Here is a 21336-nt window from a genome sequence, read left to right as displayed (position 1 = left end):
CTTAATTAATAGCAGGAAATGGACTTTTCGTCCAAGAACTTGTCCAATCCTTTTTTAAACACAGCTATAATAACTGCACTAACCACATCCTCTGGCAACAAATTCCAGAGTTTAATTGTGCATTGAGTGAAAAAGAATTTCTCTGATTAGTTTTAAATGTGCCCCATGCTAACTTCATGGAGTGCCCCTAGTCTTTCTATTATCCGAAAGAGTAAATAACCGATTCACATCTACCCGTTCTAGACCTCTCATGATTTTAAACATCTCTATCATATCCCCCCTCAGCCGTCTCTTCTCCAAGCTGAAAAGTCCTAACCTCTTTAGTCTTTCCTCACAGGGGAGCTGTTCCATTCCCTTTATCATTTTGGTAGCCCTTCTCTGTACCTTCTCCATCGCAATTATAACTTTAAGATGCGGCGACCAGAATTGTACACAATATTCAAGGTCTCACCATGGAGCGATATAAAGGCATTATGACATTCTCCATTTTATTCACCATTCCCTTTCTAATAATTCCCAACATTCTGTTTGCTTTTTTGACTGCCGCAGCACACTGAACAGATGATTTCAATGTGTTATCCACTATGACGCCTAGATCTCTTTCTTGGGTAGTAGCACCTAATATGGAACCTAACATTGTGTAACTATAGCATGGGTTATTTTTCCCTATATGCATCACCTTGCACTTGTCCACATCACATTTCATCTGCCATTTAGATGCCCAATTTTCCAGCCTCACAAGGTCTTCCTGGAGGAGGGGGAGATGGAAGGGGAGGTGTTAAGCGGAGTACCACAAGGATCGGTGTTGGGTCCGGTCCTGATCAATATCTTTGTGAGCGACATTGCAGACGGGATAGAAGGTCAGGTTTGTCTTTTTGCGGATGATACTAAGATCTGCAACAGAGTGGACATGCCGGAAGGAGTGGAGAGAATGAGACGTGACTTAAGGAAGATGGAAAAGTCATCAAAGATATGGCAGCTGGGATTCAATGCCAATGAAGAGTGGGTGACTCGCCAGAATGATGGCTACTGCCTGGAGTCAATACCCTTATTAAATAAACATACACAGGCTTACTGTGACTCCAACATCGCTCTAAGCTTCAACAGCAAGAGGAAATGTGGAAAAAAGGATTCACACTCACAAAGAGGGGAGTAGCTGGCTTGTTACGGCGGTTACAACCCCAAATCAAATAAGCCTGATACTTCACTTTCAATGCATATACAGCAAAGTTCTCTGATTCAACGGCAGGGGAGAAGAAAAACTGATACTTCACACATCCAGCAGAGCTCTCTGCTTCAACAGCAGGGGAGAAGAAAAGAGGGTTCGCACTCACAAAGCGGGGAGTAGCTGGCTTGTTACGGCGGTTACTACCCCAAACCAAATGTGCCTGATACTTCACTTTCGATGCACATCCAGCATGGCTCTCTGCTTCAACGGCATGGGAGAAGACTTATACGTCACGCATATCCAGCATAGCTCCCTGCTTCAACGGCAGGGGAGAAGAAAAACAACCAATAAGGGCTAATAACATAGTCTGGGTAAAACAAATAAGCATGGGTGCAGCTTGCTTATTGCGGCGGCTACTACCCCTAACGAATCAAGCTAGATATTTCACTTGGATGCAGCTCCATCACTGCTCTCTACATTAAAGGTGGGGGTGGAAGGGAAATAGAACCAAGGGCTAAGAGAAACAGATAAGTATGAGAGAAAATATGTGTGAAGCTTGCTGGGCACACTGGATGGGCCATTTGGTCTTCTTCTGCCGTCATTTCATTTCTATAAGTGCAGAGTCATGCATATGGGGAGTGGAAATCCGAAAGAATTGTATTTGATGGGATGTGAAGGACTGATGTGCACAGAGCAGGAGAGAGACCTTGGGGTGATAGTGTCTAACGATCTGAAGTCGGCGAAACAATGTGACAAGGTGATAGCTAAAGCCAGAAGAATGCTGGGCTGCATAGAGAGAGGAATATCTAGTAAGAGAAAGGAAGTGATGATTCCCCACCTGGAGTACTGTGTTCAGTTCTGGAGACCGTATCTCCAAAGGGCCAGAGTCAGGATGAAGGCGGTCCAGAGAAGGGCGACCAAAAAGGTGGATGGTCTTCATAAAATGACTTACGAGGAGAGATTAAAGAACCTAAATATGTACACCCTGGAGGAGAGGAGGAGCAGAGGCGATATGATACAGACTTTCAGATACTTGAAAGGTTTTAATGATTCATGGTCATCAACAAACCTTTTACAATGGAAAAAAATCAGTAGAATTAGGGGTCACGATTTGAAGCTCCAGGGAGGAAGACTCAGAACTAATGTCAGGAAGTATTTCTTCACGGAGAGGGTGGTGGATGCCTGGAATGCCCTTCCGGAGGCAGTGGTGAAGACAAACTGTGAAAGAATTCTAAGCGGCATGGGATAAACACTGTGTATCCATAAAGGCTAGAGGATGGGAAGGAAGAGTAGAGCCATGGGGGTGACTTGATGAAATGTTAACTGCTACCTGGTGATTACTACCCTTACTAAAAAAAAATCCCTTGCACAGTTAATGCAACGCCAACATTGCTCTCTGCTTCAACGGCAAATGGAAATGTGGAAAAGAGGATTTGCATTCAGATAACAACCAAAAAGGACTGAACATCACAATCTGGGTAAACAAATAAACTTGGGAGTAGCTTGCTTATTACGGCGGTTAATACCCTAAACCAATTAAGCCTGATACATCACTTTGAATGCATACACAGCGTTGTTCTCTGCTTCTACGGCAGGGGGTAAATGTGGAAAAGAGGATTTACATTCAGCCATCATCCAATAAGGCATCGATCTGTGCAATCTGGGTAAACAAGCATCGGGGTAACTTCCTTGATGCGGCGGTTACAACCCTTAACCGTAAGCCTTATGCTCATATCTGATGCAACTCCAACATTACTCTCTGCATCAATGACAGGGGATGGCAGGAAATTTGAATCAAACAGTTACCAACAAGAGTCCTGAAGTTGGTGGTTGGTGAAACGTAAGTATGGGAAAATAAGTGTGGAAGCTTGCCGGGCAGACTAGATGGGCCGATTGGTTTTTTTCTGCCGTCATTTCTATGTTTCTATATCTTGACCCAACAATAATAGAACCCTGGCATGGCTGCGTACTGCACCAACAGAGGGAATGCCTCCTACCAGTACCAGAGGTGCTTGGAGCAGATGATCCTTGCCGTACCTGACCGCACATGCTGCGCTCCATTGTCACACTAACTCCCAAAGGAGTGAATAGGAACAGTGTAACGACTGTGTCCCCAGTAATACTGGGGATTTGATTATGGCATGGTGGTGGGTGGCGTTCTATAGCACCAACCCCATGGTGCCCCTAGTACCTGACAATGCTTCAAGAGGCTGAACACAGCCCTTGAAATTGTGTCAGGAATGGATCACCGCTATTTCCCTCATGGAATGACAACAGCGAAGTTCATGGCGACCAACGGTGTCCATGATGCTCTGCGGTAGTGTCCCATGGCATCAGACCATGTCCACTGGTGCCCACCGTGGTGACAGCACCCATGGGGCCCAGAGCACTCTCGTGTACACCAATGATGGATCGCATCAATGGTATCAACCAATGCTGCACACAGGGCTTCAAAGGTGCTTGACCATATCTTGACCAGTTCAAATGTATATAGTGCCACCCCCGGAACCAAGACCCTGGTGCCCAAATGCATCGATAGACGGTACTGAGGATGCCAGGGGTGCCAGCAGGCAGAGGCTCTGCAGCCCCAACATGGCCCCAACAAGTCTTATCAGTGCCCAAAGGAACTGATGACTGCCAGCACCAATTGACTGTTCCCCTTGGCTCATCTATACGTCCGAGCTCGATGAAGTCCCTCACCAGCAGGTATGGCTGATGATTTCCTCAAAAGCAACCCTAGTGCTAATTAGCATCAATGGTGCATGAAGCCAGGCAGGGCCTCTGATGCCCATCATCTGATCCCAGCAGCTCAGGGCCCCGAGATCACGAGCATCCATGGCACCCGACAGCCGTAGGCCAGTGATGGGACGGCACGGTTGCCCATTTGAACTCCGCAAAGGAGCCTCGAGTAACCAGACCACTGTGCTTGGATACCTCGGCACATCAGGGTGCCTTGAGTAGATGGTGACCCTGGCATTCAACAAAACCAAGTTTGTCCAAAACCCACATTCGCACCTCAATCGTATCAAGGGGGTCCATGGCGCTCAATGGCAGTCCTGGTCCCCAACACTAGAGGTTGGTGCCACTACGCCACCACATCAAGGCCCAAGGCGCTTGATGACACTAAGGTAGATGCTGTTCCTCTGGTACATCAAGAATCTAAGGCACTCAGACGCCTACAGTACAGAAGATCCAACCAGCACACTTGAAGCGTGCATGGTACTTGATGGAGCCCATTTGGCCCTTAAGACATCAAAGGCAGTCACGCACCTCGATGGCATTGAGGACATCCCGGCACCTTGACTGTGTTAAGGGTGACCATGGCGCTCAATGGCAGTCCTGGTCCCCGACACAGTCCTGACATCGACGTGTTAGATCATCGATGCACTGGTCACAGATGTGCACGGGCAACCATTATTGGGCATGGCAAAGTTGTTGCAGCAAGCTGCTTTCCCAGGCGCCTGCTCACCCTCTTTCAGGCAAGCAGGAGGGGAGGCTAAGTCATCTAAGGCTCCTGCCCATGGAGACTAGTTCCTTTGAATGTGGGGAGGATGAGCTCTCCCACCCCCCAAGGAAGAGTGTGGTCCTTGATCTTTTCATTGTCCAAACCTCCATCGATGCTGATCGATCGGCGAAACATGAAACTCCTGCCCGGTTAGAACTCAGGTGAGTTCCCAGGCTCAGCGGCCTACATGGATCACCTATGGACTGCATTCTGTCCGTCCTGCCAGCACATGACAAAGGTACAAAATCAGAACAAGGAAAAGCAGATACTAAACTGCAGGTCCAGTATTTAACAAGGGAAAGTATTAAGAGTCTGCCAGGCTGCACAGCAACTAAGGCCAATCATGCAGCTGGCAGACAGTGGAAAGAGGAAAAAAGGAAAAGAAAAAGAAAACTACTGTACGGTAACAAAGAAAAACAGCTGTAGCTCTAGAAAAAAAATCAATCACAAAAACTGAAGAGAGCAAAGCTGAATACTCTGAGACACAGCTTCCGCAACCACACGGCTCCACGGAAAAAATAGACTGAGAGACTCTGCCTAGGATGATAACCGACAGCTGTACATGCTCATGTTCGAAAGTTCTAGAATCTTTGAGATCAAAGCTCCAGACCGGACCGGGCTCCATCCAATGATGTCACCCATGTGTGAGGACTACCATACTACTTGTCCTCAGAGAAATGAAGACTTCTTAGATTCTCACTGCAAATACTATGGAGATTCATTTACATCAGCTAAATAATCCTCATTTAAAAAAAAAAAAAAAAAGGAACTCTAGATCAAATAGTGTCTGGTTCTGAGAAAAGATCATGGATGAGGGTATGTTTAACATTAGATTTATCAATCCCTTGGACTTTAGCACACAGTCTTGCAAAATAAAAGGAGAAAACACACCCAACCAATCCGAGTATACTGCCTGACACTCATGATAGTTGGGGGCAGATTCTATTTAAAAAAAAAAAAAAAAAAAAAAAAAAGATTCACTTCTCATATCAACCAGTCAAGTCCACTGCATTTATTCCAACTGACAGAATCCAACACAAAATTCTTCACCCTAGCCAACAAATGAGTCTCACATCCCCATACAGCTATACTCCTTGGTATCTTGCTCTATCCTTTACATCCTTGATTCTTCATTAGAGGCTTTAGACATCGCATCTCTGCAGATGCTATCTAAATCTAGATTTCCTCCTTTTCTATTCCCATCACTCCCCCCCTCGCTAACTCCACTGTTTCTGGCAGGACGTCCAATCATTTTTTTCTCCAGCTAAAAGCTCTCACTGATGCATTTCCTTGATTATTTCCTATCTTGGTGGCAAGTAGCTTGTTTGACGTCACTGGTGTTTTGATGCCATGACACCAATTCCTGTTTTGTCAGGATTATTTAAATATTAGTTTGTGCGTACAGAGAAATACTTTATAATGCTGTTAACATGAAAGCAGCTCCTGTAAGGGACCAAAATATTCATTTTACTAAAAAATGTTTTATATTTGGCATGCTCTGTTACTATTTTATATTTAAGTGTGTGAGTGTATTATATACATATATACAAACATATATACATTTATACATACATACGCAGCCACAAATATAAAGAGCTATAGAAAGTCTACACCTCCTTGAACATTTTTCATGTTTTATCGTGTTGGTGCCTTAAACGCGCATGCATCAGCACACTATACTCAACACCTTTCAGTGTGAAAAACAATTAATTAGGGGACAAAGCATATATGGGTCCAAAAAACCCCCCTAAAAGCTGACTGCAAAAGTCTCCACCCCTGAATCAATACTTAGTGGAAATACCTTTGGAAGAAATTACAGTTGTGAGTCTGCTGGGATGGATCTTCAACTCTGCATATCTAGATTTGTCAATATTGGACCAGTGCTATTGCTATGTAAAACTTTTTTTTTTTTTTTTTTAATAAAACTGGTCAAGCTTTGTCAGGTTATTTGGGGAACATTAATGCACAGTGGATTGAGGTTGCAGCTCAAATTGGGCCACTCCAGGAATTTTGTTTGGCTGTGTTCTTGAAGTTACTATGCAAAGATGTGAACTTCCATTCCAATTTCAGCGTTCTTACAGAGTACAGCAGGTGCTCCACAAGGACTTTTCAGTATTTTTCTCCATTCATTGTCGCTCTTATCCTGCCAAGTGCCTCAGTTTCTGCTGATAAGAAGCATCCCCATAGCGTGCCTCAACCACCACCATGCTTTACAGTATTTACAGTAGGGATGTGTTCTCTGGGTGATGTGCGATGTTAGTCTGCAGTAAATGTAATGCTTTGCATTCACGTCAAAAAGTTATATATTTTAGTTTTAGCAGACCACAAAACATTTTGCCAGATGAATAAAGTTTCCAGAGTGTTCCTTTGCATACTTCAGCTGGGATTCATGGTGGGCTTTCTTGAGCAATGGCTTCATTCTTGCCACCCTACCAAAAAGAACAGATTGTGGATTGATTGGGATGGAGAAATTACTACTTATCTGATAATTTCCTTTCCTCTGAGGCCCAGCAAATCCCCACCAGTGGATTATGCACCTCTGCCAGCAGACGGAAACAAGAGTAAGAAGTTGACATCGTGGCTATATAGTCCCACCCCAACATCAGCCTGTCAGTATTCTCTGGAAAACCCAAACTGTGGACAGACTCTTAATAATCATGGTCAAGTATAATCAATCAACTATTCATGCTTCCAACCCATTAGGAAGCAGCGCTCAACCAAAAGAATTAACTTATTCACTAAACGGAGGAGCTAGATAAGCCAGTTACCAGTCTTCAACGAACAGAAGAAATAACACTTTACAATGTCTGCCCAGAAAAAGCGAACCAAAATTAAACATCGGCAGCCAAAGGCAGGTCGGGAATTGGCCTGCCCTCGTTAGAGGAAAGGAAGTTATCAGATAAGAAGTAAATTTCTCCTTCCTCTACATTCAAGCAGGCCTATCCCTCCCCCAGTGGGATGTACCAAAGCTACTCCCGAAGAGGGCGGGAGACTGCCAGCAGACCAGTCAACATCGCCAGCACGAACGTAACTTTCTCCCTAGCCCAAATATCCAAGCGGTAATGCTTGGAAAAGGTGTACAAGGATGACCAATTGCCGCTCTGCAGATCTAGACAGGCAACAACAAATGAAGTGCCACTCATGATACCACCTGAACCCTCGTGGAATACAGTCTAATCTGTTTCAGCAAAGTAATCTCAGCAGTCACATAGTTGGCCAAACGACTTCCTTAACCCAACAAGCTATAGTTGCCCGTGTTGCCAGTGCCTCCTGTTTAATGCCACCATGGAGCAAAACTAGGCAGACTTCTGAACAGATTTAGTAACCTCCAAGTATTGCAGCAAATGTCAGTTGATGTCCAAGTGACGCAAAAGACTATACTCATTTCCATCCCTCTCCCTGTCCAATGTAAGCAGGGAAATGGGCCGATTCAAATGAAACTCCAAAACCACTTTTGCTAAAAATGAAGACAGTCCAAAGCTGTACCGCTCCTGGAGCCGTACGCAGAAAGGGCTGACAGGAAGAAAGGGCCTGCAGTTCGGGAACCGAACATGCCAAACAGATTGCCACCAGAAAAAACTGTCTTCAATTAAGCAGCTGCAAGGAAAGACCACACACAGGAGCCAAAAACTAGACCTATCAAGAATTCCAGGACCAGATTAAGGTCCCACAAAGGCAACAGAAGCTGCAAAGGAGGATGAAGATGCTCAACTAACTTCAAGAACTGGGACATATCAGGATGGGAAGACAAAAACCCACCCCATATCACGTAAGGGCTGCAACTTGAACCTTCAAGGTGTTAAGAGCCAAGCTTTTACGTAATCCCTTAATTTTGGAATTCTTACAGGATGGAATATTTACCTTGAGAGGTTGAGAACCTCACTCAGAACACCAGGCCTCGAAAACTCTCCAAAGCCTAACAGGCCAGAGAAGTAGAAAATTTCCTGGCCCGAAGTAAAGTGGAAATTACAGCAGGCAAATAGCCATGCCTCAACCACCAAGCCCTTTCAATGGCCAAACCATAAGACAAAACAGACTTGGATCCTCATGTAGAATGGGTTTCTGCCCTGACAGATCCTTCCAAGAGGACTGCCCACCAGCAGTCTCTGCAGATCGGTATACCATGTCCTCCAGGCCCACCAAAAGGATGGTGTTGGTTTGATTTGCAATCTCCTGGTCGATCCTACCTGTCCAAGACCAGGACAGGAATGCATACAGCAGGCAACTCCTGAACAAAAGCGTCTATGCCCAGCGCTTTCGGGTCCTATCTCTGACTGAAAAACCGCGCAACTTTTGCACAGTCCGAGGTTGCCAACAAGCCTAGCTATGGGTGGCCCCAGCATTCCACAAGGAATTGGAAAGGCTTCGTCCACCAGCTCCCATTCTCCTGTGTCCAAGTTTCTCCTGCTGAGGAAGACAGCTCTGATATTGCCCTTCCTGGCAATATGAGAGACTGATATGTCTAGAAGATGTTGCTCTGCCCATATCTGATACCTGCTGACTCTTGGTTCTGCCAAGATTGATGTAGGCCACAGTCATCACATTGTCAGACATTATCACCTCAGGAGACAAGCGGTGCTATATAATTGTTTCGCCTTCTAGTTTTTTTCTTTTTTTTTTTCTCTCTAGGCAATCCCCAATAGGGAAATGCACTTCCACCATCTGCTGGAGATGGAGAATACTGGTGGGCTGATATTGGGACAGGACTATATATACTTAACATTACCTTCTTACTCCATCTCCATCTGCTGGCAGAGATGCATAAACCACTGGTGGGGATTGGCCTGCCTGAATGCAGAGGAATTTGTTGTTACATGCACATTAAGCCCAGTCTTTGACACAGATGCTTGTAGCTCTTTCAAAGTTGCCTTTGGCCTTTTGGTTGCTTCTATGATCTGTTTCCTTCTTGCTTGATCATGCAATTTGGAGAGATCACCTGATCTAGATAGGGTTTTGGTGCTGCCAGTCACATTTTACTTCTTAATAATTATCTTGACCGTGCTCTGAGAGATATTCAAGGACTGCGATGCTTTTATACCCACCCCAGCTCTGGGTCTTTCTACAAGTTTGTCCAGGCGTTCTTTTGATAGCAAATTGGTGGCTATGGTGAGATCTTTGCTTTGAAATGCATTACCCAGCATAGAGGAACTGCTGAATTTATCCTGACATGTGAATCAGTACAGTTTAATGTATGTGGGAACAATTAACATAAGAACATAAGAAATTGCCATGCTGGGTCAGACCAAGGGTCCATCAAGCCCAGCATCCTGTTTCCAACAGAGGCCAAACCAGGCCACAAGAACCTGGCAATTACCCAAACTTGGTATATGCTTTGGAAGGAGACTGGTTACACTCGAGCTAACAGGACATAGGATTCCTACAAAAGTACAAGGGAGGTGGACATATATCCAGCTATTCCATGTTTTCATTTCCACTTCATTTTCTAAAGGAATTCTAAAATATTTTTTACTTCACAGTTATGTGATACAATGTTTGGACATGAAAAAATACTGTTTTAATGCATTTTAGTTCCAGGCTAAAAAGCAATAAAAGGTGAACATTTTGGAAGGGGCTGCAGACTTTCTATAGCTACTGAATGTGTATATATATATATATTTAAATGCATCTTTCCATACATCATCTTATTGTATTTTGTATAAGTTTCTCATGATATCACACTATGCTATAGCCTAAATCCTGTTACCTTCACTAGTTCATTCTTGCAAATCTTCCTAGTTGATGAAAAGCTTGTTCATGCCATGATCAACTCTACTTTGAATTTATTTTATGCTTGTTTTCCCCTCTCTCTCCAGCATTTCCATCAGATTCTGTGTAATCACATTCATGTCACTTCCAAGTTTCAGATTTCTAGATCAACCTATATTCAAATTCAAAATCTACCCAATGAGCTTTTTTTTTTTTTTTTTTCATTTTAGTCCTCACCCTTCCTATTTTTACCTTTCCTTTTTTTGGGGGGGAAGGGGAGGGGGTTAGAGAAAAGAATGCTGAACATAAGAACATAAGAAATTGTCATGCTGGGTCAGACCAAAGGTCCATCAAGCCCAGCAACCTGTTTCCAACAGAGGGCAAACCAGTACACAAGAACCTGGCAATTAACCAAACATTAAGAAGATCCCATGACACTGATGCAATTAATAGCAGTGGCTATTCCCTAAGTAAATTTGATTAATAGCCGTTAATGGACTTCTCTTCCAAGAACTTATCCAAACCTTTTTTGAACCCAGCTACACTACTGCACTAACCACATCCTCTGGCAACAAATTCCAGAGCTTTATTGTGCGTTGAGTGACAAAGAACTTTCTCCGATTAGTCTTAAATGTGCTACTTGCTAACTTCATGGAGTGCCCCCTAGTCTTTCTATTATCCGAAAGAGTAAAAAACCTATTCACATCTACATCATGAGAGTTCTAGAACTCTCATGATTTTAAACACCTCTATCATATCCCCCCTCAGCCGTCTCTTCTCCAAGCTGAACAGCCCTAACCTCTTCACCCTTTCCTCATAGGGGAGCTGTTCCATCCCCTTTATCATTTTGGTTGCCCTTCTTTGTACCTTCTCCATCGCAACTATATCTTTTTTGAGATGCGGCAACCAGAATTGTACACAGTATTCCAGGTGCGGTCTCACCATGGAGAGATATAGAGGCATTATGACATTTTCCGTTTTATTAACCATTCCCTTCCTAATAATTCCTAACATTCTGTTTGCTTTTTTGACTGCTGCAGCACAGTGAGCCGACGATTTTAAAGTATTATCCACTATGATGCCTAGATCTTTTTCTTGGGTGGTAGCTCCTAATGTGGAACCTAACATCGTGTAACTACAGCAAGGGTTATTTTTCCCTATATGCAACACCCTGCACGTCCACATTACATTTCATCTGCCATTTGGATGCCCAGTCTTCCAGTCTTGCAAGGTCTTCCTGTAATGTATCACAATCTGCTTGTGATTTAACTACTCTGAATAATTTTGTATCATCCGCAAATTTGATAACCTCACTGACTTACTTTCTTCCACATGCGAACTTCCAGATCACTTGGAATACATCACACCCAAATTCTTTGACATTTATAACTAAGATAAATCCAACTAAAGTGTCATACGACTTCAGTAAAGGCCACCATAGCTTTCCTGTCTGATTCAGCCCCCCCATCCATTATGACCCAGCCACTGCACATAGTCCTTAGGAACCTGGTACACATATTCTGAATTCTATCCATAGTTGTCACTATTTTGTAATGGATCTCCATCAGGGATTTGAATGCTACTTCTGGTTGTGTTGAATCTCCATGTACCCAGAAACCATCTGGGGATAGCTTATAGGTGGGGTATGTGCATGGAGTCAAAAACAGGAACCCTGTTGACAGGTGGGAGGCTATTAGTGTAAAACAGCAGAGTACTTGAATGCAATCCGCTTTGAAGTGCCTGTAATGAGAAATTACTATTTACCTAATAATTTCTTTTTCTTTAGGACAGTCAGATGAATCCAGAACAAGTAGGTTATGCACCTCTACCAGCAGATGAAGACGGAGCAAACTGACGTCACAGTATATATATCCCTTGCAGTGACATCAGCCAGCCAGTATTATCTTCAAAAGCAATTGTGGACAGACTAGCAAAACTTGATTAAATAGATAACTATTTCAATACTCAGCCAACAGGCAACATTGAGCACAAAGAAGAATGTATTAACATTAGTCTAGGAACTGGACAAACACTTACCAATAATCCCTATAACACGTAGCCACGGAGGAGGACCATAATACAAATATTCGGCAGCCAAGGGAGGGAAAGCTAGATTCATCTGACTGTCCAAAGAAATGGAAATTATCAGTTAAATAATAATGTCTCATTTCTTAGTGTCCAGTCAGATGAATCCAGAATAAGTGGGATGTACCCAAGCTACTTCCGAATAGGGCGGGAGGTTGCCTGCGGTCCAGTCAAAGGCTGGCCTCCCGGGCTTGCACATCCAGAGGATACCTTCAAAAAAAGTGTGTAATGAGGACATCGCAGCTCAGCAAATGTCGACAGGAGAACACAACTTCATTTTCGCCCATGACACTGCTTGAGCTCTAGTGGAATGAACTCTGACCTGACTATATAACAGCTTCCCAGCATCAACGTATGCAGCAGAACACCTCCTTAATCCAGCGAACTATGGTAGCCCACAAAACCAGCTCTCCCTGCCTAATACTGCCATGAAGAACAAACAGGCAATCTGTCTTCCATAAAGACTTAATAACCTCCAGTTACTGAACAATATGTCTCTTGACATCCAAGGGTCACAACAGACTATACTCCTCTACATCCTCTCTCTTTGTCCAGAAAGGGCAGGGAGATGGACTGATTCAAGTAAAAGTCAGTGACCACCTTCAGTAGAAAAGGTACAGTACGCAGCTGTACTGCCCCTAGTGTCACCTGGAGGAATAGCTCCTGGCAAGACCAGGCCTGCAATTCAGAAACCCTAAGTGCTGAACAAATTGCCACAAGAAACACCATTTTCAAGGTCAGTAACCACAAGTTCAAGTTACGCATTGGTCTAAATGTAGAGCCCGCTAAGAAATTCAATACCAAATTAAGACTCCATAAGGGCACTGGAAACCGCAAAGGAGAACAAAGATGTTTCATTCCTTTCAGGAAACAGGCCACATCAGGATGAGCCGACAAGGGTTCACCATTCACCTAACCTCTGAAACAGGCGAGAACTGCTATCTGTACCTGTAAGGAATTGAGGGCCAAGCCTATATTCAAGCCATCCTGCAAAAATTCCAAAATAAGCAGAATCTTGACCAAACAAGGAAGAGTATCTCAATCCTCACACCATGCCTCAAACACTCGTCAAACCCGCACATAGGCCAAGGAAGTGGAGAACTTTCTAGCTCTTAGCAAGGTGGAAATCACTGCCGCAGAGTATCCACGTTTCAGCAAGAGAGCCCTTTCAAGGGCCATACTGCAAGACAAAACAGAGTAGGATTTTCGTGAAGAATAGGACCCTGCTGTAATAGATCCCTATGCGACGGAAGCCAAAGGAGCATTGCTACCAGGAGCCACCACAGATCTACATACCACAGTCTCCTGGGCCAATATGGAGCAATCAGGAGCACCATCCCTCTGTGGTGCTCGATCCTTCAGACTAATCTGCCCAACATGGGCCATGGAGGAAAGGCGTACAGCAACTTGTCTTCTGGCCACTCTTGCACCAAGGCATCTATCCCCAACTTTGGATCTCTCCTGCGACTGAAGAATCGTGGAACTTTAGTACTGAAAGAATTAGCCAGCAGGTCTAGAAACGGGAGATCCCAGCGATCCAGAATCAACTGAAATGCTTTGTTTGATAGCGCCCATTCTCTAGGGTCCAGACTTTTCCTGCTGAGAAAGTCTGCTCTTACATTATATTTTCCTGCTATATGCGAGGCTGACAGATTTAGTTCGGCCCATTCCACAAGTTGATCTATCTCCTGCGAAACTTGTTGGCTCTTGATTCCTCCCTGCCGATTTATGTAAGCCACAGTCATTACGTCATCCAACATTATCCAAACCGCTTGACCCTGCAGCCTGTCACCAAACTACAAACATGCCAGCCGGACTGCCCTGGCTTCCAAATGATTGCTGTTCCAGAGCCCAACCACGGAAGCTCACATCCATCATCAGTACTAGCCAGTCCAGTGGCACCAAGAAAATTCTCTTCCTTAGATGATCCAGCTATAGCCACCACTGCAGTCGGGAGGAGATCTCCATTGGCAGATGAAGATGACTCAAGTAGTCCAGAGATTGCGGGTTCCACCGAAACAGGGAGCACTGAAGAGGACGCATATGCACTCTTGCCCATGGTATAACTTCCAGGGTTGTCGCCATTAAACCAAGAACCTGCAGGTAGGACCATACGGTCAAACACAGTGTTCATCAATATATGTAGCTGTGCCATCAACTTTTGAATACGAGTTTCCAGCAGGAAAACCTTGCTCTGCTTCGTGTCGAACTGAACCCCAAGGTACTCCAAAGACTGAGCAGGCTGAAGACTGCTCTTAACCAGGGTCACAACCCGGCCAAGCTACTGCAACAGACATATCACCTTGCAAGTCACCAGGTGGCTCTCCTCCAACAACCTGGCTTAAATCAGCCAGTCGTCCAAATATGAACATGCTAGGATTCCATCCTCTCAATTCTGCGGCAACTACTACCGTTACCTTGGAAAAGGTCCTAGGAGAGGTGGCCAGACCAAAAGGTAGTGCCCGAGAACTGATAATGCGAACCGCAGAAAGTGTTTATGTTCTAGTCGAATGGGAATGTGAAGTTACACTTCGGACAATTCCAAAAAGGTCAGAAATTCCCACAACTGTATAGCCATTATTGCATTTTCGCATGGAGACCTTGCGCTCTGTATCACCCACAGATGATTGACAACACCCTTGAGATCCAGGATGGGAGGGAAGGATCTCTCTCTCTCTTGGGCACAATGAAATAAACTGAATATTGCCCCGTATTTTCTTGAGATGTGGGCACTGGAATCACAGCCCTCAGACTAAGAAGCATTGTCAATGTATTCTCCACTGCCTACTTCTTCTGCGGGGAATGGCAGGGAGAGACCATGAACATGTCCCAAGGAATACAGCGAAACTCCAGCGCACGTCCTTCTCATATCACCTCCAGGACCCATTGATCCTATGTGATCTTGACTCACCACTGATTAAAAAAAGAGAGGGGCATCCCCCTATCATCTGCTTCTGGGGTTGGGTCAGCAATCCTTCCTTGGGAGGTTCAGGAGGATCAACTACCCGAGCCTGCACCCCTTCTGGGCTGTCTCTGACAAAAGGACAGATCCAGCAAAAGGTTGAGTCTTCAGAAAGGTTGCTCCTTTATAGGGTCGAAAACACTTGGAAGCCCTAGCATGACCTCTCATGCTAAAGGAGCATGGCCCCTGGTTCTTAACCTCCGGTAATCGAGGAACCGGAGATTTGCCCCACTTACTGGCCAGTTTCACCAACTTGCTCCCAAACAAGAGCGAGCCTTTAAAGGGCAATTTAGTGAGGTTAGCCTTGGAGGCTGCATTGGCTGACCATTTCTCAGCCATAACTGACACCTGGCTCCTATGACCGAAGCTACCCCTCTGGCTGAGGTGCGGATCAAATTGCAGCTTGATTCTACCAAGAAGGTGACCACTGGTTCCATAACTGCCCTGGAATTCACCCCAGAGTCATCAACCTCTTGAGAGAAGAAAACAAGAGTGAGCCACCAGCGAACAAGAAGCTATTTGTAAAGTTATTGCCACTGTTTCAAATGCCTGCTTAATAAGTTTCAATCCTCCTACCGTGTACATCCTTCAAGGCTGCTCCTCCCTCCACGGGAATAGTCATCTGTTAGGAGACTACACACACAAGTGCATCCACCTTCGTAAAATGTAAATGCTCATGGAATCTGCCCCAGTTACTCCCACCATTTTCAAGATCTGGGAAATAAGGTCCGGCTGAGATAGAGAATACTGGCAGGCTGACGTCACTGCAGAGGTATATAATATTGTGAAGTCAGTTTGCTCCATCTCCATCTGCTGGTAGAGGTGCATAATCCACTTCTGGATTCATCTGACTGTATGCTAAGAAGTGGAATATAAATCAAAATAAAATAGTGTAGGGGCATGTACACAGGTGCAGGTGAGCCTGGGCAGTGCTTGGAAGGACTCTCCAAATGTCCACAAAGTTAAACCAGGTTGAATGTTAGGGGTATCACTAAGGCATTACATCACATCCCTCCTCCTCAAAAACAAACAGCTTTTACTTTAAATTGTACTTCCTAAAAAAGAAAAAAAAATATAGAAGACTTACGTTTTCTAAAGTACCCAGATCTGGTTTATGCCAGGTCTCAATTTTTATGAAGAAGTCATCTTTCATATATTCATTCTGTTAACAAGAATCATTGTTCAGTACATCTCTCTTCCTTCATTGTTTAGCAAGTCACTTAAAGCAGGACAAGAGTTTGTGCCAAGGCAACACTAGCTTTTTTTTTTTTTTTGAAAGTTTGCACACTGAAATACACATGCCAGCTGGTGATTCTTATATTCAGTCTAAAACTTGTAGCTACTTTAACACTATGTACCTTCTTACCTACTGTATGGGTGAAAACACTTTTCAACTGTGTGTTGCCGCCTTACCACTTTTGCCAAATTCAATTTTCTAAAGCAAATCAATACAGGTGGTATGTATCAGTGTAAGAAAAAACTATTACTTTTTAATCACTTGTTTTCTCATTCTGTACTGTTTATAGGACAGATCTTGCTGATCAAACTTCTTCCATTCCAATCATTTTCTGGTAAAAATCAGCTTTCATAATATGAACCATTTATAGGATTCAGTGTTGTCATAGAAAACTAAGTTAATGCGTCACATGGGCTCAGTTAAGAAATCATGAGGAACTGCAGTTGAAAACTGGCAATTTAAGTTTGATTGTCTGAACCCCAGATGTGTGACTAAGCAATTCATTCTCAAACCTTGTTGCGAACCCAAGGTTTGAAGTGAGTTTGTGAATTCCGGTTAACTGAAATCTCAGTTCCATGTGTTGCCCGAACCAAGGTGGTCAGATCTCAATTACTTTCTCAGGTGCCACCCAAAGCAAGAAATCTCACTCAGCAGAGAACAGTCCTCTATTTCCTTTTCCAGACTCTCCACTCCCAGGGAGCGGGGAGGTTGGATTAGACAGATCAAAGAAAAGCTATTCTGCTCTCTAATTTGGCACTTTCCCTCTTGTTTCTGTCCCCATCCCAGACAGCTTGCAGGGAGAGCAACCACAATTGAATCTGGGCTTCATGTTTATCTGTGGCGCAAAATTAAGTTTACAGTTCTAACTTCAACTTGGCATGACCCATGGAAACTGCTGATGTGCGATTAAGTTCTGCCAGTCTGAAAGTTACATTGGACAAGTCTAGAGAATTCTCCATGGGTAACAAGCATTTTATATTCCAATTACTTGCAACTAAGTTCTCATGCTCTCTTTTATCAGGTATGTTTTCCTTTTAAATCTAAGCAAGTTTGCTTACTGTAAACAGTGTTTTCCTTCGAAAAGGATGAATTAACCATGCTGTCTGGAGCGTCCCCCTGGCGGCCCAAAGTGGAAATATCTCTGTGCACCTATGCAGCTGTTCCCGCACGATTACCTGTCTTTCTCTCAGTTAATAGAAAGCATATACAAGCAACAGAGAAAATATACAAGGTAAAGACAGAACGAGTGGGACACATGGCTAATTCATCCTGTGATCTACAGAAAATACTATTTAGAGTAAGCAAACTTGCTTTTTTCACATTGATAAGCAGGCTGAAATAGCCATGCTGTCTAGGAATCCCCAGCTAATGGTCTGTGAAGCACACCTGTAACCAGTCTGAGGTTACCCACACAGGTTGAGAGGATTGGTGTGTGAAAAAGACCGCTTTGAGTGGTGGATTGTTTTACGTTTGAATAGTGAAATGCAATATCGCCTTTCCCATCGCTGCATCTGATCTAGCCTGCTGATGGAGGCAGTAGTAAGCCATGAAGGTATGCAGAGACAACCACGTAGCTTCTTTGCATATGTCTAGAATCAGCACATCTGAGGTGAGCTATGGAGGTCGCCGTGGCCCTGAGTTGGATGCACTTTTAAGCCATCTGGGAGTCTATCCTGGTAAGTTGAGTAGCAGAAGTGAATAAACAGGAACAACCAATTTGCTAATATCCGTTTAGAAACCGGTAAGCCTGGCGCATTCGGGTTGAAAGACAAACAGCTGAGAAGTACATTGTGGGGATTGAGCCCTCTGAACGTAATAAGCCAGAGCCCTTTTGCAGTCTAAGATATGAAGGACTTTTTCCCTGTCCAAGGCATATGGGCTTGGGAAGAAAGTAAAGTGATTGTCTGATTCAAGTGAAAGAACGAGATCACCTTGGGGAGTAAAGCCGGGTTGGTCCACTTGGTGACTTATGGTAGAACTGAAAATAGGAAGCATAGTGCACTAAAGCTTGCAGTTCGCTGACCTGCCTCGTGGACGTGATGGCCACCAAGAACAAGACTTTCCATGTCAGATATTTCATTGTGGCTAAATGCATCGGTTCAAACGGTGAATGCATGAGTTTCTCAAAAACCAAGTTGATGTCCCAGGGAACCGCCAGTTTGGTAATCAGGGGTCAGAGTCTAATAGCACCCATCATGAAACGAGATACCAAGGGATGTGTCGAGATGGATTTCTCCTGCGCAGAGTGATGACACACTGTGATGGCACTGAGATGCATTTTAGTAGAAGATGCTGCAATGCTAGAGGAGTATAACATATGGAGATATTGCAGAATTTGCTCTGTAGAACTTGCGAGCGGGTCTACTGATAATGTGGCACACCAGCTGGAGTTTCTGTGCCATTTACCTGCGTAATTCCTTCTTGTAGACTGTTTTCTGGCGGAAATGAGGATATCCTAAATGGCTGTCAGGAGAACCCAGTAACCAAGGCCTGCCTTTCAATTTCCAAGCTGTCAGATGCAGGGAGGAATGGAGGTGATGAAGCATGCCCCCCCCCCCCCACGATAGAAAGTCTCTCTCATCTCCCAAGGGAATTGGTGCTTGAACCGCTAATTGTATGAGGTAGGTGTACCAAAGCTGCCTGGCCCATGCCAGCGCAATGAGGATGAGATCTGATTCGGCTGAGATGCACTTCTGGACCACTCGCTCCAACAGGGGTATCTGTGGGTATGTGTAGAATAAGTTCCCTGTCCAGGGCAGCAGAAATGCAGGTTGGGCAAACCTGGATGCACTCGGGTAGAGGGAGCAAAAGCGCAGTAGTTTTGAGTTGGCTTCTGTCGTGAACAGGTCTATGCAGGGTGTTCCCCACTTCCTGAATAGCCTGTTCTCTAACTCCTGGCTAAATGCCCACTTATGAAGGTGAAATATTCCGCTGAATCTGTCAGCTTCAGTGTTCATTATTCCCAGAAGATGTGTGTGTCGCCTGCAATTGGATGGAGTGGTTTAGACCCCATTCAAGAATCTGTACTGCTTCCTTGCAGAGCATCTTGGAACTAGACCCTCCTCCTTCCTTGTTTATGTGGAACACGGCCACTTGATTGTGTAAATCATTAACCTTTTCCCTGTGAGGAGACGAACGAAGATGTAGATTGTGTTCTTCATAGCTCTTAGTTCTAGCAGGTTGATCTGGAAGTGTCCCTCTTGTGGAGACCAGATCCTACACCTGAAAACACAAGGAATTTGTACTGCCCATCCTTGCATGGATGCATCTGTGGTCATCACAATCTGGTGCTCTGGGGTTCGAAAGGGTGCTCCCACTTCCAGAGCTCAGGGCGGGGGACCTACCAGTCTATGTCTGCGACCACTGACAGTCATGACCACTCGCTGTGACATCGGGTGGTCATGCTGAGACAATTGTGCTTTGAGTCCCCACTGCTGGCGCCTCCTGTGAAGGCAGGTGTGCGTACAACATATATAAGCTGCTGCCATATGACCCAGAATTGTAAGAATTTGATGTGCTGAGGTTTATGACTGACCCCTTAAAGTACAAGCCAGTTTGCGAAAGGTCTGGATCCAGTTCGCTGTGAAGAAAACTTTGCAAAGCTTTGGTGTTTATCAATGCTCTGATAAATCAAAGGACTTGAACAGAGATTTCTCATAATTGATTATGAATCCTAATTCCTCCAAGCAGGTTATGGTCTGCTGCAGGTGCAAATAGTGGTTTGGGTTTTGGAGACTAGGAGCCAATCATCCAGGTACGGAAATATCTTGATTCTTTTTCTGCAAAGGTGAGCCACAGCTAGGCATTTTGTAAACATTCTGGGGCTGAGGATAGGTCAAACAGAACAACTTTGTATTGGTAATGCTTCGTGTTCACCTGAAAGCAAAGGAGGACGGATGCATGGGAATGTGGGCGTAGGCATCTTTGAGATCCAAAGAGCGTTGGGTTGCATTAAAGGAAGTCATCTTAAATTTTTCCTTCTGAATAAGTTTGTTCAAAGCCCGAAGATCCAAAATAGGTCAGAGGCCTCCTTCTTTTTTTGGAATTAGGAAGTATTGGGAATAAAACCCCCAATTGCACTGGCCACGAGGCAATGGTTGGATCGCATATTTGAGAAGTGCTTGTACTTCCTGATGAAGAATATGGTTCTGACGATCCCCAGGAGACTGCATAAGTTGGGGCAGCATTGAGGCTGAGCAGAAATTTGATTGGTAACCTTTCTGCACCACACTGAGAACCCAACAGTTTGATGTGATGGAGGACCATGCCTGGTAGAATGAAGATATCCTTCCGCCTATCGCTGACAAAGGCTGTGGCTGAGTCTCCCACAAAAATTCTGTTGAGATTTTTGGTTAGAGCTTTGTGATTGTTTCTGCGTTCATTGGGTTCTTGGACGACTCCTCGTTTGCACTTGCTATGGCTGTTGTCTTTGGGTTTGGTAGGGTGGTACCCGGTATGGGTTAAACAGCCGAAATGGATGTCACTGGAAGTAAGGTCTTATAGGTAGGCTAGAATCACTTGGAAGAGTACTGTTCGGTCAGGGACATGAGAGAAGAGACTACCGCACTCTGCTCTTTTATTTGAGACACCATTTCTCGTAGTCTGATCCCGAATAGATTATCCCCCTTACAAGGTAAATCAGCCAGCTTCTCATGCACATCCTCTAGATCACT

General features: G+C 44.5%; 1 protein-coding gene across 4 annotated transcripts in view; it reads right to left on the bottom strand.

Annotated features, from left to right (window-relative positions):
- PITPNB (phosphatidylinositol transfer protein beta) overlaps window positions 1–21336 on the bottom strand; it is a 198726-nt gene that overhangs the window by 88712 nt on the left and 88678 nt on the right. For all 4 annotated transcript variants that reach the window (XM_029619633.1, XM_029619634.1, XM_029619631.1 and 1 more), the window contains one exon: window positions 16514–16588. In XM_029619633.1, the coding sequence (XP_029475493.1) occupies window positions 16514–16588 (75 nt within the window). The remainder of the gene's footprint in view (window positions 1–16513; window positions 16589–21336) is intronic.

The sequence above is a fragment of the Rhinatrema bivittatum genome, chromosome 11 (genome assembly GCF_901001135.1).
Source record: "Rhinatrema bivittatum chromosome 11, aRhiBiv1.1, whole genome shotgun sequence".
Lineage (NCBI taxonomy): Eukaryota > Metazoa > Chordata > Amphibia > Gymnophiona > Rhinatrematidae > Rhinatrema > Rhinatrema bivittatum.
The sequence above is the reverse complement of the archived record's forward strand: the minus strand, read 5'-3'. Positions and strand labels throughout refer to the sequence as shown.